At 45.9% G+C, this 16,659-nt stretch overlaps 2 protein-coding genes across 3 annotated transcripts in view; both read right to left on the reverse strand.

The window, feature by feature from the left end:
• LOC141981734 (putative acyl-CoA dehydrogenase 6) overlaps positions 1–8,579 on the reverse strand; it is a 125,372-nt gene extending 116,793 nt beyond the window's left edge. Inside the window, exon 1 of the mRNA XM_074943368.1 lies at positions 8,394–8,579. Coding sequence (XP_074799469.1) covers positions 8,394–8,579 — 186 coding nt within the window. The remainder of the gene's footprint in view (positions 1–8,393) is intronic.
• A 277-nt stretch (positions 8,580–8,856) lies between these two features.
• LOC141981735 (guanine nucleotide-binding protein G(I)/G(S)/G(O) subunit gamma-11) lies at positions 8,857–15,977 on the reverse strand. Of its 2 annotated transcripts, XM_074943369.1 has the most exons (3): positions 15,518–15,977; positions 15,315–15,413; positions 8,861–9,614 (listed from the first exon to the last, which is right to left on the reverse strand). In XM_074943369.1, the coding sequence occupies exons 2-3, from the start codon at positions 15,408–15,410 to the stop codon at positions 9,489–9,491; spliced, it is 222 nt and encodes a 73-aa protein (XP_074799470.1). In that variant the 5' UTR covers positions 15,411–15,413; positions 15,518–15,977; the 3' UTR covers positions 8,861–9,488. The 2 variants fall into 2 exon arrangements, with proteins under 2 accessions (XP_074799472.1, XP_074799470.1); XM_074943371.1 differs by lacking the exon at positions 15,518–15,977 and having other exon boundaries at positions 8,857–9,614; positions 15,315–15,496.
• Between the last annotated feature and the right edge of the window lie 682 nt (positions 15,978–16,659).

Below are 16,659 nucleotides of genomic sequence, written 5' to 3' on the forward strand. Positions count from 1 at the left end.
ATTATTGCATTTTGGCTACAAGTTAATCATTTCAGTGTCAGATGATTCTGGTGACATCAGTCTGATAATCACACACAGAGAAATTTTCTTGAAGCCTTAATACATCACGCTGAAACTTATTTTACTTTTTCACTCTTATCACTGAAATATAGTTTAAAAGTTAAAAGAATTCTTTGCTCTGGCAGCACTCACAATATATTGGATGATACTTTTTGTTACATATAGGTAACACTACTGCCCCTCCCAGCTACAAGATCTCACATGAAAGCTTCCTCTCTATCAAAGTATTGTCTAGTATATTGATTTAAATCAACTGAGGATTTGTCCCCAAAATACTTACATAATACTGCAATCAGAGAAAAGAGGAGGAAGTGGAGCACAGGATCTGTGGGTATATTATATGCTTTCCTCGGGAATGCTGGGTTCCATGTAGTTTGTGCCCGAACTCTCTGCAGAACTAAACTTCCCCCTATTTAGCAGAACATTCAGTGCACAATGGGGGAAGCTCCCCACGCTTAGTGTTCTGAATCCATTCCCTCCTGCAGGTTTTAGTGAAAGGAAATATGATTGTAGACTAGGGGTTCCCAAACCTAGCTGGGAACGGCGAACCGGGGCCGCTGGGAAACAAAGTGTCTTGCAACCCGCCAGGGGCTTACCCTGAACAAGCTGCAAACCAAGTTTGGGAACCCCTGTTGTAGACTATTATGTTTTTTAAAATCTCAAGTCCAAATCATGTATCTCCCAGCTGCTGCACTTTCCTTCCTTTAATAATTTAACATCCTCCCACTAAATAATATGATCAGTGGGTAGCACCTGTTATCCCAATGACTAGATAGTAACCTGTCACCTCCTCCTCAGTTTCCTAGTGGCTAAACTATGAAAAGCTTATTCTGAAATTATATACAGTATTTGTAATTATCAGAAGAACAATACACTTTTCTCTTCTGCTGCTGTCCTACGGATGTAGGGAATGTGACAAAGATAGATCAACCAACTTCATTCAAGAGCTTTCACTGGGAATTGAGGGCATGCTGCAGTATTTTGCAGGTGTTCATCCTTTCAAAGGATCATGCTCTCTAATATTTACCGCACTGAAAACTTTTCCTTAAATGCTCTAAATTTTTATACTAGGGAAATGTCTCATAGACTTGGAAGACCAGAAGGGACCATTTTGATCATCTCTTCTGGCCTCCTGCACGTTGCAGGCCACAGAACCTCACCCACCCCCTCCTGTAATAGACCCACAACCTCTGGTTGAGTTACCGAAGACCTGAAATTATGATTTAAAGACTTCAAGTTACAGAGAATTTACCATTTACCATTGTTTAAACCTACAAATGACCCATGCCCCTTGCTGCAGAGGAAGGTGAAAAACCTCCAGAGTCTCTGCCAATCTGCCCTGGGGGAAATTCCTTCCCAACCCCAAATACGACGGTCAGCTGGACCCTGAACATTTCAGAGGATACCTGGGAAAGCATTCTCTGTCATAATTCAGAGCCGTTCCCATCTAGTGTCCATCACCAGCCGTCGGGGATATCTTCTACTAGCAGTCTCAGATATATGCGTCATTGTAGGCAGTCTCATCATACCATCCCTGCCATGAACTTATCAAGCTCAGTCTTGAAGACAGTTAGGGTTTTTGCACTCACTGCTCTCCTTGGAAGGCTGTTCCAGAATTTCACTCCTCTGACAGTTAGAAACCTTCGTCTAATTTCAAGACTCAACTTTTTCATGGCCAGTTTATATCCATTTGTTCTTGTCATTTTGTTACAGATTTCGCTGTGGTGGTGGTGGTAAACTTAGGGGGTTTCCGGGTGCCAAATGTAGGTCCAGTATGCTGCAGAATACACAGGGCCTTAACTATACTAAATAAAGAATCATAGATAAAAAGTGGTCACCATATTGATTTGTAGCTTTGCTATGGGGATATAAACCAAGACCAACTATTATCCAAAGGACATGGTCTCACATCTTCTTTATTCCAGTATCCCCATTATAGTATTGCAGCAAGGATGGGATAAGAGTAATTGGACCAGATCCTCAGGTGGCATAAATGAGAAGCTGATTTACACCGAATAAGGCTCTGGCCACACATGTATGGAGAATTGCACAGGTTCATGTCCCAGAGCCCTCACTCCCATCGCCAAGACAAAAAAAAAAAGAAAAATGCAGAGTTTATATACAGCAGATTAAGAATTTGTTTGATTACATTCAAATGTAATGTAGAGGAACCTCCATTTCAACAAGTTGTTGAATACTCTTGCACTATAACCTTGTACAATAAAGAAAAAAAGTTACTTCTCAGAGATTTCCAAGAGGAAGGGTGGTGACCTAAAAAGTAGTAAAGGAAACTACTCACATGACATTTCAATATCCCTACTGAAAACAGCTCCCTGGAATTACATGAGTCTCTTCCTCTTCATGCTCAAACAATTGGAAAATTACAGATAGAGTTATATTTTTAACCTAACAGATTCCAGAGAAAAAAAGAATGGAAACACAAATAAGGATTTCGGAGTAATGGAATCCAAATAATTATTTCTATAACTTCTCCTGTGGTTGTGTTAGGGTATGTCTACCCAGGAGAAAGTTACATCAGTTGAACTACAGGTGTAATTTTAAACAGGTGCAAATGGTTATGTGGCCACTCTTATTTTACTTTAAGAGTGACTTATTGCAGGTGAGAGACAGCTCTACACTAAAAACTTGGCTGACATAGCTTCAGTGCTTAGGAGTGTGAAAAATCCATACCCCTGAGCAACATAGCTATGCTGAGCTAATCCCCACAGTAGACACAGCTAGGTCTATGGAAGACTGTTTCCATCTGTCACAGAGGTGGAGTTCCTACAGTGACTGAAAAGCCCCTTCCGAAGCTGAAGGCTCTGTCTATGCTATGGGGTTATGCCAGCATAGGTAGAGCACAGTAGCTACGCCGCTATACTCCCTGTAGTGTAGACATGGTCTAGCTTAAGTCAACTGGGAACAGGTTTAAGCTAAACTAAAATAAATCATTCTTTAAATATAATAAGAGTATTTACAAAGGGGTTTTGTACAAGCTTAACTACAGCAGTTTAAAAATGGATTAAAGTTAAGTGAGTGAAATTTTCATGTGTAATCAAGTCCTCATTCTGGGAGTTATGTATATGCTATAGAATTGGCCTGTAAAATAAAATATTATCTTGTTTAATATAATTTCTTGCGCAATACAGTCATCTATCAAAAATACACATATTGCCCCAAGCTACTGTAGCAGGGGTGGCTAACCTGAGCCACATGTGGCTCTTCAGAAGTTAATACGCGGCTCCTTGAATAGGCACCGACTCCAGGGTTAGAGGTGCCAACTTTCCAATGTGCCAGGGGGTGCTCACTGCTCAACCCCTGGCTCTGCCATAGACCCCTTCCCCACTCCACCTCTTCCTGTGCCCTCCCCGAGCCTGCAGTGCCTTCACTTTCCCCCCCTGCCCCCCAGAGCCTCCTGAACGCCATGAAACAGCTACGGGAAGGGAGGGGGAAACGCTGATTGGCGGGGCTGCTAGTGGGTGGGAGACGCTGGGAGCAGGGTGGGGGAGTTGATGGGGGGCTGCTGACTTATTACTGTGGCTCTTTGGCAATGTACATTGTTAAATCCTGGTTCCTTCTCAGGCTCAGGTTGGCCACCCCTGTACTGTAGCATCTGAGCATCTCACAATCATTGTGTTCATCCCCACAACTCCCCTATGCAGTAGGTAAGTGCTATTATCCCCATTTTACAGCGGGAAAACTGAGGTAGAGAGAGGCTGTGCCGCACAGGAGATATGCAGTGGGAATTGAACCCAGGTCTCCGAAATCCTAAGTTAGTGCCCGCTAGACCAGTGTTTCTCAAATGCTGCCACTGTGGCCACATGCGACCACTAGGGGCTTTTCGTGCGGCCACGACAGCCTCCTGGGTGGTGATGGGGGACGGGGGCACAAGCAAAGCATTGGCCCCTCCCACTTCCTCCTTGTTGTTCCTGGATACGCTGCCCTGCACCGCCTCAGGAGAGAGGTGGGACACAACGCTGCAGAAGCAAGGGGAGTTCTTGACCCACATTGGACGGGGGGGTTTCGGCAGCAGGCTCCAGTGGCGGGACTTCAGGAACCTGGCCGTGTAGCCCCAGGCTCCAACTGCGAGGCAGCAGGTACTGAACCGCCCTCCCCCCCCCCCCCCCCGGCTCTGGCCACGTCGCCCTAACCTCCAGCTGCAGGGCTTCAGCCTCCAGCCCCTGATTCCAGCTGCATGGCAGCAGGCACTGGCCCCCAACTCCAGTCCCAGGCTCCAGCCATGCAGGGACCAACCCCCAGCCGCATGGCAGCAGGCTCCAACTGCGGGGCTCTGGTCGCGGGGCAGCAGGTGCTGACCCCTGGCTTCGGACATGGAGCTTCAGTCGGTCTCTGGCCCCCAGTTCTGGCCGTGCGGTGACAGGCACTGGCCCCGGGCTCCAGCCACGTGGCCCTAGCTCCTCATGCTGATCTCCTGCCCCAGCTGCACAGCAGTAACCCACGTCTCTGTTCCCAGGCTCCCCCCACCAACCGCTGGGCACTGACTCTTGGCTCCAGCTATGTACCCCTGGGCTCTGGCACCCAGCTTCAGGCTCTGCGCTTGGGCACTGACCTACAGATCCGGCTGCATGGCAGCAGGTTTCAATCCCTGGCTCCTGTCCCTGTCTCCAGGTTCTGGCTGTGGGCACTGAGCCCCAGTTCTGACTGCATGGCAGCAGACACCAGGCTCTGGCTACGCGACAGTGGGGCTCATCACCCACCCACACCGCCCATGGACCCTGCTGCTGCCTCCCACAGCCCTGTATCCACCACCCCTGGACCCTGCTGCCTTCCTGGCCTCGCATCCATCCCCCACATTGCCCCAGGCCCCTGCTTCCTTCCCCGGCCCCGCTCCATCCCACCACTGCCTCTGGCCCCTGCTGCCTCCCTTTCGGCCCCCCCAGCCAGGGCTTAATGGGTCCTGGGGCTTGCTGAGAAATGTGATATTAACAAACATGCAAGTTATCACTTTTCACAGCAGACTTCGAGCTATCTGTGAAAAGTGATACTTGTATGTTTGTTAATATTAGTTATCATAGCCTCCCAAGTAGCTAAAGTGTGCTGTGATATTAACAAATATACACATATCACTTTTCACAGCAAGCCCCAGGACCCACTAAGTCCTGCATGGGTGCGGGGGGGAGGGGGAGGGTAGTGATGGGGAGGCAGCATTATTTTTGTTACTGAGTCTGCCAAAAAACCCTACAAATATAAATGACAATGACCTGGATGTGAATCTGTGCATTTTTAATTGTTTTTCCTAAAGTTAATTAAGTATTTTAGGGGAAAAAGTGTCAATGCAGCCACTAGTGAGAGTTGGTGGCCGCATCCTGAGGCCATCAAAACATTTGTTGTGAGAAGCCCTGCACAAGACCATCCTTCCTCTTTGTATTCAGGTATTTAACTTGTTCTAAGTTTTAGAGTTGCCAAGCATAATAGCTGGTGATATTTTCTATTAAATAAGGGACAAACCCTAGTCCCTAAGCACATGCACACTCCTACAGCCCCAGAACAAAGTGGAAATGGTGCAGTTCCCCAACACATGAAGAGACGAATGCAACAGTTCTGCAGCCTCTGTGCACCACAGAACCTAGCTCTTCATGTGCCTCCCTATGCGCTAGTGTGTGTGGAGAGGAGTATGCTGTCCAAGGAAGTTGAGAAGTCACAGATTCACCAGGTACACAGGTCAAACCCCCGCATCTGCAGCAAGGATCTCTGCAAACCTAAGGCTGCTGGAGCAGCTACAGAATTACTCTGCTGTCACTTCACAGATTGGGGAGGATTCTTCATCCTAGGTACAGACAATTTACTCTGGCTTTGTGCAGGATCCAGGGGTTCAGTCTAAGTGAATAATATTAACGTTTGTATTAACAAACTAATCAAGACGTAGAAATCTTTCCTTTATGTGAACAGAAAATCAGCAGAATATATACAAGGAACACATACATATACAAACCTCGGGGGAAGAGGCCTAACATTATTCATGCTTATCAACACACTAATTAAACATCCTTTAAACTAATGAGACAATGGTACATCCTGTTTGAGCATGAGAAGCATAAGTTGTCATTTTACAATGAAAGAAAAATAAACAACGTCAATCAAATGTCTTTCCCCCCACTGAACTAAGATATAAAATAGATTTGGAAAGGTTAAACTCATCTAGTAATGCACAAAATCCCACGTGAAATGAAATACTACCCACTGGCAGGAATCATAGCATAAGATGGACCCGTTTCACCCATACAGTGCAAAGGAACAGTGCCTGAGTTTCAGGGCTACATAATGCCTCCTCCCATCACGAACCCTAATGATTATCACAGTTATGCCTTGTAGGTCATAGTGTAGAAAAAGTGGTTCAAGCTTCTACTTGTGATAGTGGTATAGATATCAGGCTGTCAGAGCCATGTGACTTGGTAATACACTCTTCTACACAGGTCATAAACCCTGGTTCTCAGCTCTGTACTCTAATAGTATTCTCTGCAACAATACTTTTAATGGGCTGAATCTGACTGTCAGAGACCAATTAGTATGACTATGACTGTTGCTTTAACTAGCTGTTAAATCCAGGATCTCTTCACAATAATTATTGTTACAGAGCACCTTGACTGCCACTTCCTCAAACACCCCCTTAGAGAGATCCCTTATCTCACATTATACATAGAAAGTGAAGGGCCAAATTCTGATTTTACCTGCACCATCAAATGCCTAAGTAACTCCATAATCTCCAATCACAGGAAATACTCTGAATTTACACAAATGTGACTAGGAGCAGAATTTGGCCTTGTAATGACGTTGAGGACAGATCTGAAGCAACCCTGTGCACCTATTTAGAGCAAAAATAGATTGAGATTTTAATTATAAACAGGAATGTCAAATGACGACAACTTGTTTGGCTGGGTTTTTTTAAAGTAAGGACATTTAAATAGCTTTAAAGTTAATCAAAAATAAAGGACTTTTCATCCAAATCAAAGAGACTTGGAAGGTCTGTTTAACAGCCACAAACTCCTGCTGGATCCCAACCATAAGCCTTCAAACATAATTAGTAGTAAAAGCTTTGTAACCTCCAAGGCCTGAGGGTGGACTGTGTGTGGCTAAGAAGCTAAGTGATTAGTATTACTATTGTCTAGATTACAGCTCAGATTGAGACTGTGTTTAAACCACATTACATAATAAGAAAGGTTTACTGCTGATAAGTGGCTACATACAAAGAGTTCTGTCAATTAACATTTTTCAAAGTATGTCGCTAGAAGAAAATAAATCTTGGCCTTGTGATATAATGAGCCAAACTTGTTCTTGTTGTAACTCTGCTAACTTCAGTGGAACTACTTCAGGGAAAATTTGGACCAATATTGTTAATTAATACAAAGTCTCCAAAGAGAGAAAGTCATTTAAAGTAACGTATTTGACAAAAGTTTCTTACCTGTTTTCTAACAGCCTTGAAAAATATTAAAATCAGCTGTGTTTTAAAAATCATTTTTTTCTTTCCCACTATGTTTGCTGTTTAATGTGTACATTTCACTTAAGGTGGCTCATGAAAACAGTTGTGTGCCTTGCCTGCCTAGCTAGCTATCCATCCTCTATTTCTCGTTCACAATACTATAATTTCCAAGTTGCAAACGTGACCTGGAGAATGTCTGAAGGTAAACAAAAATGGTTTCGCTCATGTTTTTAAACTAAGTATGAAACATTTCTGTCAGTATGAGGTTGGGTACACAGATAGTTACACTTGTTATTATTGTACCAAACCTACAGTAAATATGGAGACTAAAGTACCTGTATCTAAACAAAGATACCAGCAGGAATCTTAGGGCAAGCTGATGTATGCACCTCATTGAGCAGGGCACATGAGGGACTCCATGCTACACATCAACCTGCCAGTTTCAGGGCCACCCCTCATTCCCCCTTTCTCGTGCCAGCGGGCTGGGATCTATCCCCGAACTATCCTGCTCAGAAAGTCGTGTCCCTCCTGACTCCCCAGCCCTTGGCGAGGGGTCACCGCAAGGGGCTCCCGAACCATCAGGCGGCAGTCACGGCTGAGCACACGGGGCTGGCGTGCTCGGGAGATACGGGCAGGGCAGGGCAGGGCAGCGAGGGGCACTGTACCGACACAGCTGGATCGGGGGTGGGGAGAGCCGGCTCACAGGGAGCGGGAGAGCAACTGCGGCCTCGCACGGGTCTCTTCACGCAGGGCCCAGCCCGCGGGCAGCTGGAGAGGAGCCCTGCGCCCCGGCCCCGCCGGAGCAAAGCCAGCTCAGGCTGCAAAGTACCAGGCTCCCTCAGGCCTGAGCGAAGCGGGGAACCGCCCCCAGCCGCGCCGCACGGCAGGCTGGTACCTTTCGCAGAGACGCCCTCAGGGCGTAATGCTCCCGCGAGTACAGCAAGCGGGCTCCGTCCCCGGCGGCTCCAGGGGCGCGGCTCGAGCTGCCCGCCCGCAGCGGGGCGCGAGCGGGGCCGGACAGCCCAGGGCTCCACTTGCCCCACTCCCCGCGCGCCAGCAGCCCGCGCCAGCTCCGAGCCATGGCGGGGGCAGCGCGGGACGGGAGGGAACAACACACATGCGCATGCGCAGCCGCCGCCGCTCCCCGCCCCGCGCCTGCAGCCAGGACCGAGGCGGGGGCGCTGCCTGGGGTCACCTGCCCTGCACCTGCTCGGCGCGTTCCTCGCCGGGCTGAGCGGGCCGGGCGCGTTGGGTGCCGCGACAGCTGCCCAGCGAGGGACCCGTAGCTCGCAGGCTGCAGCCCGAAGCAAACACGGGCGGCTGCGGGGCTACACGCTGTTCCCGGGAAGTTTCCGCTGCGGGGAAAGGCGCCGCAAACAGCCCCTCCCCGTGCGCCCGACTGTGTCGGGGACTCAGCCTGCTGCTCCAGTCGTTCGAATTTAGGGGTGAGAGATTTTTCTCTTCCTTTTCTTCAGTTTAGTTCAATGAGACTTTTAAACCACTCGATCGTCCCGCCTTGACGTAGCCCCGAAGTAGTTCTTGTTCTCGCGGCTGGGTGGTTCAGGGTGTGCCACACGCATCATGCAACGAAAATGCAAACGTTTGACCATGTTCTTTGCATATCTTTTTCTAAGGAACACTAAAGCGTTGGTAGAAGCAAGAGTTTTTATTAAAACGAGCTAGTAAACGCAAGAGTCAAGAAACAACACGCTAAACAGAGACTACACGCAAATGCCCATTAGTACATTAAGCAAGTATCTGTCCCCTCTGGGGAACAATACTTAGAATACAATTTAGAATATTATCAAGTAGTGAGATATAATTAGATCAGATAAAATGATAAAGAGATAAACAAGAGTCTCATTCAAGGTTGTTGTTGTTTTTAATCCATTGACAGTACTCGTTCAACAAGGACCCATGGAACTGAGGACAAACTAGTTATGCGCTAAAGGTACAATAATGTATGTTCCAATTGCAGGAAATTTTTCTTTCATGCAATGACGCAGCCTCCTTTCTCTTTAAAAGGATTCCTATCTTCAGGAATACCCTTGACCAAAGGATCCTCTCCAGATCTTTCTTCAATGTAGTTCTTTATATCTTCAGAACATTTGGACACCTTAAATAAAAGAAGAAATAAGGTTCTGCTTTATACATAGCAGTCACATTTCCCATTAGACTATAAAGACAACGTTCACTTCATAACGTTCTTTTTCTCTTTCTTATATTTACATAATATGTAAAGGACCTGATGCTGCAAGTGCTCCACATGTGATCACTGAGCACCTCCAAAATCTGGCCCTAAATTTAAAACAAAAACAAACATCTACTTGTGTTATAATAATCTCTAACATTATTAAAACTGAAGGGATGTTAAAGGTCAAGTTTCTTTTCTTTTTATTCCCACTACTGTTTTGTAAAATGTATTTTTTTTCTTCTGAACTAGTCAATAAATGGTTTATTTGGTGAGCTGTTTGTTCCCCTTCCAAGCATGTGTTTCATATTTATTGGCAAAAGAAGTAAAGGTCATATTTTTCAAAAGTGACGAGTAATTCTGGATGCATCAATACTTTGGTGTCCAACTTGAGATACCTTTTAGGAGCCTCCTTTTCAGAAAACACTGAGCGTTCTCCTTCTGAAAATCAGGCTTTTAAAAGTATCTCCAGTTGCACTCCAAAATCAACAGTCACCTTTGAAAATGTTGGCTAAGATGTATTTTTTTAAAAAATCTGCAAGCAACAGCTTAATGTTGCATCACACATCCACATAAGCTTCTCTGTGAAAACATACAGTATATCATAGTAGGGGTGATACACAGCCTAGTCCTGCAGTTACTGTGCATAAAAATCCTCCACTGATTTAAAAATAAAAAACTAAAACCTAATAATTTATTTAAATTAGGATCACAAAAACTCACATTATTTCAATGGTACTCATATGCAGAATCTGCTGCAGAATCAGTAGAATTTGAACCCAAACTCAATGTAACATTACACATTTTTCCAAACAAATGCTTCAGTAGCCTTTTTTCTATTATAACAAAAGCCAACAACCAAGGTGTAGTCCTACAATAACAAGCCTGTTGAGTGGAAGACAACAAATTCAACAAGGAAGCACATTTCACCTATCAGTTACAAAGGGTTGTTATAAACAGCAGTTAGTATAACATCCTGAAAATTATGAAAAACACATTGACATTGTGCTTTCAAGCATACAGTGGTTCTCCAGTAGACACTTGTTTGCAGCAACACTTTGTAAGAGCAACCTCCCCTTATGAGCAATATTTCCCCTGGGAGTGCTTTGCCTACTGTGACTTGTCGACACTCCCCATAACAACAACAGCCGCTTAGGAGCAACATAACTAAAGAGCACCATATGTTCCTACTCATGAGCATCTACTGTAATATGCTGTGTGATATTTTGTGACAAATTCATAGCAAAGTAACATGCTAACATGGGACTATAGTCTCCCTTCCAATTTAGAGAGCCACAGAAGGGGGGAAACTCCTAGAGCAGTGGTTTTCAAGCAGGGGTCCATGTCCCCCTGGAGGGGCCACAGGCAGGCTTCAGGGGGTCTGCCAAGTAGGGCCAGCATTAGACTTGCTCGGGCCCAGGACAGAAAGCTGAAGCCCCACCGCACTGGGCTGAAGCCAAGGCCCCTGAGCCCCATCACCCGGGGAGGAAGCCGAAGCCTGGGTGATGTAGATTTGCAGGGCCCCAGTGGCACAAGAACATAAGAATGGCCCTACTGGGTTAGATCAAAGGTCCCTCTAGCCCGGTATTCTGTCTTCTAACAGTGGCCAATGCCAGGTGCCCCAGAGGGAATGAACAGAACAGGTAATCCTCAAGTGAGCCATACCCTGTTGCCCATTCCCAATTTCTGGCAAACAGAGGCTAGGAGCACCATCCCTGCCCATCCTGGCTAATAGCCACTGATGGACCTATCCTCCATGAATTTATATAATTCTTTTTTGAACCCTGTTATAGCCTTGGCCTTCACAGCATCCTCTGGCAAAGAGTTCCATAGGTTGACTGTGTGTTGTGTAAAGAAAGACTTCCTTTTATTTTAAACCTGCTGCCTATTAATTTCATTTGATGACCCCCTTGTTCTTGTGTTATGAGAGGAGTAAGTAACACTTCCTTATTTACTTTCTCAATACCAGTCATGATTTTATACACCTAAATCATATCCCCCCTTATTTGTCTCTTTTCCGAGCTTAAAAGTGGCAGTCTTATTAATCTCTCCTCATATGGAAGCCGTTCCATACCCCTAATCCTTAATCCTAATCAATTGGCCTGCTTGCTGCCCCTTAATGCGGGCCCTGACTTTTATATGCAGGAGAAAACCAGTTATTGTGGCACGGGGGGGGAGGCCATGGAATTTTTACAGCACGCAGGGGAGAGGGGCGGCCTCAGAAAGAAAAAGGTTGAGAACCCCTGTCCTCGAGAAATGTCTATGCTCTGTACTCTCCCAAGGGAGAGAGATTTGAAACCCTACAGAGAAAGCCAGGGGTTCAGTCTCCAGACCCTATGGGCAAATCCCACGGATTCTGGAGATCCCCTTTGTTTATGCATCCCTCATTCTGCCTGATTGCCTCTTCCCTGGAGCAACATGTATTCACCTACAGAAGCAACAACTTGTTCCTGATGCCTTAGATATCTGGAATGTTTGAGGACTGCATTCTGAATAGAGTTTCTTCTTCCCAGGTCTTCCCCCTACCATTTCCAAGAGAGCTCTGCAGAGGCACCGTTGGGAGGAGTCCCCAGGAAGAGGCTTCTAATTGTTTCTGGGAAGGGGAAAACTTGACACAGTGGCTATTCTTCCCATTTTTAGTGGATGTGGGCACTTCCTCTGCCTCATTTACTGTGTTTTGCTCAAACAAACAAAACAAAACCTACCAAAATAAGACACTCCATAGCACATGCTTCTCTCTCCAAAGGAAAGAGGATGAGGAAACAAGCAACAAATGATAGGTGCATAGTCACTCCTGGAAGATGTTCAGCTATTCTGGTGATGAATGTGGTATAAGAACTTATATATAATAGAAACAGAAGTAGAACAGTCATGACAACAGAATCAATACGTCTGGCCTACTTACAGTAGAGAGATTCTAATGGACAGAGGTGCTGGAAGTAGAGGTACTGGGGGTGCTGCACTTCTGGCTTGAAGTGGTTTCCATTGTATACAGGATTTACAGTTTGGTTCAACGGCTCTCAGCACCCCCACTATACAAATTGTTCCAGCACCCTTGCCAATGGATTATGAAAAGTTAAGTCTTAGGCCATAAGAAAGAACCCAAAGTTTTCCACTAGCCATTAAGTGTATCAAATAAGATCTAATTACCCATAACCTATGACTAAGTCACAGTAGGGAGGAACATAGGCCCAATGGTTAAGAACTTGGATCCCATCCTGCAAGCTCTTATGCACATACTTAGCTTTACTACCGTGAGCAGATCCATTGATTTCAGTTGGGACTATTCATGATGGTAAAGCATGTGTGAAAGCACTTACAGGATTGGGGGCTTAGGTTGTTTCGATCTTGGAGAGGAGGATCCTTTTTGCTTATGAGAAAAATTTCTCTTGAGTATGAATCTGTATATTTTTATTCACCGAGGGAGATTATTTTAAAGGAAATTTCCTCACTACATCATGTCAAAATGAGGAAGAGGGAGTTTTGCATTCGATTGAAGTCAAGGGGACTTTGATAGGCATATTTGCTTTTGCCCATGAGAGGAGAAGGGGATGTGGCTCTGTTTGCGCACAAAATTCTCATGTCAAATGGTGATTTATGCATATGGATAATCAGAAACGTAATTGACAGGAAATAAAAGACTGGAATGTATAACAATGCAACCTTAGCATCCATAAAGGTGAGGGACACTCTCTTCGCTGGCATTCAGGAGATTCCCGACTATGCCTTCTCCTAAATTTCTCAGACTCTCAGCTTATTTACAATAATGTCTTTTCTTTTTAAATACATTAGATTATGTGCAGCCTATGGAGTGTTTTTCAGTCACTTCAATGTTTTTGAGGCAAGAGTCAGATGTTCTTATGCATTTATACACATTGCAAGGGGCTCTGGATCCTATTGGAGCTTCTTGGTTCTGTTGTAATATAAATAACTATAATCACTCTGATAAAAATCATTGACATCTATTTCATGGGCTAAAATACACCTCTGACATCAATATTTTGTTTCTGAGCAAAGTCCCTGAACCTGCAGGCTGTAACTTTATTCAGATGGACAGTCCCATTGACATCGTGTGAGTAAAGTTATACAGCTGCTTAAGTAGATGCAGGATTAAATTCAGGGCCCCATCCTGCTCCCACTGAAGTGAACAGGAGTTTTGTCAATGACTCCAATAGGAACAGGAGCAGATCGGAAATCTATGTATCAAGAATGTTATCTCCAGAAAACGTGCATGGTAAAATACATCCCACGTTGTTGACTGCATACTACTTCACAAGGTGAATCACCAGAAACAACAACAACAACAAAACACCTTTAACTTTTGAATCGACCCTTATGGACCACGGTTCTCCAACAACTGTTCTCTGTTGTCCTTCTGTGGACCACTTCACAATAGGGAGAGACTTTGGGGAATTCCTCCCAGGCTCCCAGGCCATTCTGTGTCTGGCCTGGTAGCCCTGCAAACCACCAGAAAGAACTCTGAAGACCAGACTCTGAGAACCACTGGCTTGTACAGTTTTGTTTTAACTAACAAGGCTGTTTTGAATGATAGGACTTGGTTTCTGGGAGCCAGCAAAATCATTTTGTGTTCTAGAACATCTCCAAAATGTCTATTTCCGATCAAATTCAGTGGGGGGGGGGGGAATGCCGTGGTTGAGGTCACATATTCCAATGTTCAGCACACAGTGGATATTTTATCCCACAGTTTAAAAGTCTGAATGGTCCCTTGTCTTCATTTCCTCTTTGGAGAGCAATTTCAGCTGCCCTGTGCCAACTACGCCACACCCTCGCTGAGCCCTTGGGTTTAGCTGCAGCGACTACCGAATTTAGCGCTAACACCCTATGATTAGCTTGTTAATGTGTTTTCCTCCTTTTTTCTACAATTATAGAGACATTTCTCAGGCTGTGTCACTCACATTTAACCTCCACAGGTCTGGATCCTCCTTCCTATACTTTTCAGAAGTTTTTAGCTCCGGTTTCTGTGACGGAAGGCAGCAGGTACAGTCGCCAGAAACTAAACTACGTGGGGAGCGAGAAACTAACCTAAAATCTCTTAAAGTTACTGCGCCGTTAAGTATACTTTTAAAAACACACAAAGACACCAAGGCCCCAATGTCTGTTTCATCCCTTCAGTTGTTGAGACAGACTTCAATGCCCACCTCCACCTTCTGCAAGAAGGGAGAGCTCGTGGGGTCTGAAATCCTTTCCCCCGTCTGAGATCGCGCGTGTGCGCCTTTTCTCCCATCAGTGAGCCCTTGAGAGGAGGCGAAACTAACCAGCTCATTGAACCGCGCTGGCATCTGTCTGCAGGTCTCATTCCACTCCCATAAAGAGAGTCAGCGCTTCAGGGGGGCGTGAAGACCCTTCCCCGCGCTGTGAGATGCACTGCGGCGCTCACCATTGAGAGGTTATTTGAGGCATTGTTGTGAACCTAAGGCTGAAAAGAAGCAAAGTAACTTCCAAACTGCCCCCTCCCCCGCCCCCCAACCCCGGAGACTCGAGAGCTAAAGATCTTGTTCACGCCCCAGCCTGACCTCCTCTCCAATCTGCCTCCCCGGGGCGATGGGGCTATTTCAGCCGCAGGCTCTCAGGGGGCTGGGCAGGGGGCAGCCTGGGGGAACTCACCGGTTGTCTTTCCAACTTCACTTCTTTCCGGAGCTGCTCAACTTCCATTTTCAGTTTATCCTTTTCGCTCAGATCCTCTATATTGATCGCCGGCATTTTCTAGTTGTAAAAAGGGGAGCGAGTTACCCTCTCGGAGGAGATGCTGGGACCCAGCGGTTCGCGAAAGAGCCCCCTCCCCTCCCCACCCCGAGGGCATGACTTACTGTTGTCCCGGGCGAAATTCTCTGAAGTAACAACTTCCTCTCCAATAAACTCCCTCACGCACCTTCCCCAGAGTGCTCCAGTCCAGCTAGCTACTCACACCCGCGACTCCTGGGGTTTAAATCAGCAGCATAAGCTTCCTAAACGGATCAAACCCAGCAGTGTGACCCCCACCCTGACCGAGAGGACGTTTACTCTAGGCACTGCACACAACGAACAACGATTTACTTTTCCCTCCCCTTCCTCCATTCAAACCTTCAGTTCTCGCCTTTGCTGTATAAATAGGTATCAACTCTTTTATGTAAACCTGGCCGGCCAGTAACGGAGGGGGTTGGGGGGAAATCGGGTAACATTGATTAATCCCAGTGTATTAAATCCCAGTGTATTTAATCTGGTATTAACACGGAGTTCGACACCTAGGCGCAGTGTCACCCGTGTAATGCAGAGAACAAGGCGCGGAATGAGGAGGGCTGACTGTTCTGGGGAAGAGGATGTGTGTGCTGAAAACTTTCTCCACAAGGAAGAAGCCAGACACATTTAGAACACACATCCTTTGAGAGGAAGCAGATTTGCTGAGGAAATGTCCGGCCTTTTTGTGTGCCGAATTCCTGGTGGTACCGAACGACAAGGCTGGTGGAGGAAAGCGGTGGCGGTTAAGACAGGCATATAGACTCATATAACAGTGTTGCAGCAAGAGTGATCTGGTTCACAGAGCACAGTCTGGAAAAGGACCACGAAATCCCCCTTGAAATTGTTTCTTCCTTGTGTTAAATTAAAACACTCTGTAAACATTTGGAACTCCTGATTCGTCTGACTTTCTTTTCTCTGCTGGGAAGGCGAATGGGAAAGGTTGGGTGGCCAACTCCGCGGGGAGAGCTGTGTGGTGTGACTCCAGTTAATGGAGTGCAATGTTTTCCAATCCACCCCCCTCCCCGCCCTTCTCCGGCTCTCTTTCTCTGGTTTCTCTCTTGTACAGCGACAGGTTTCAGAGTGGTAGCTGTGTTAGTCTCTATCAGGAAAACAACAACAACAACAAACCCCCCCAAAACCAAAAAACTAAAACGAGGAGGACTTGTGGCACCTTAGAGACTAACAAATTTATTTGGGCATAAGCTTTCCTGGGCTAAAACCCACTTCATCAGAT

This window comes from Natator depressus, chromosome 2 (assembly GCF_965152275.1).
Source record: "Natator depressus isolate rNatDep1 chromosome 2, rNatDep2.hap1, whole genome shotgun sequence".
Lineage (NCBI taxonomy): Eukaryota > Metazoa > Chordata > Testudines > Cheloniidae > Natator > Natator depressus.

Excerpts from the sequence above, each read along its gene's own strand:
- LOC141981735 (XM_074943371.1), bottom strand. The coding sequence starts at position 15,410 with ATGCCGGCGATCAATATAGAGGATCTGAGCGAAAAGGATAAACTGAAA. Across the intron at positions 9,615-15,314 it reads TGAAGTTGGAAAGACAACCG|GTGTCCAAATGTTCTGAAGA; the intron begins GTGAGTTCCCCC and ends CTTTTATTTAAG.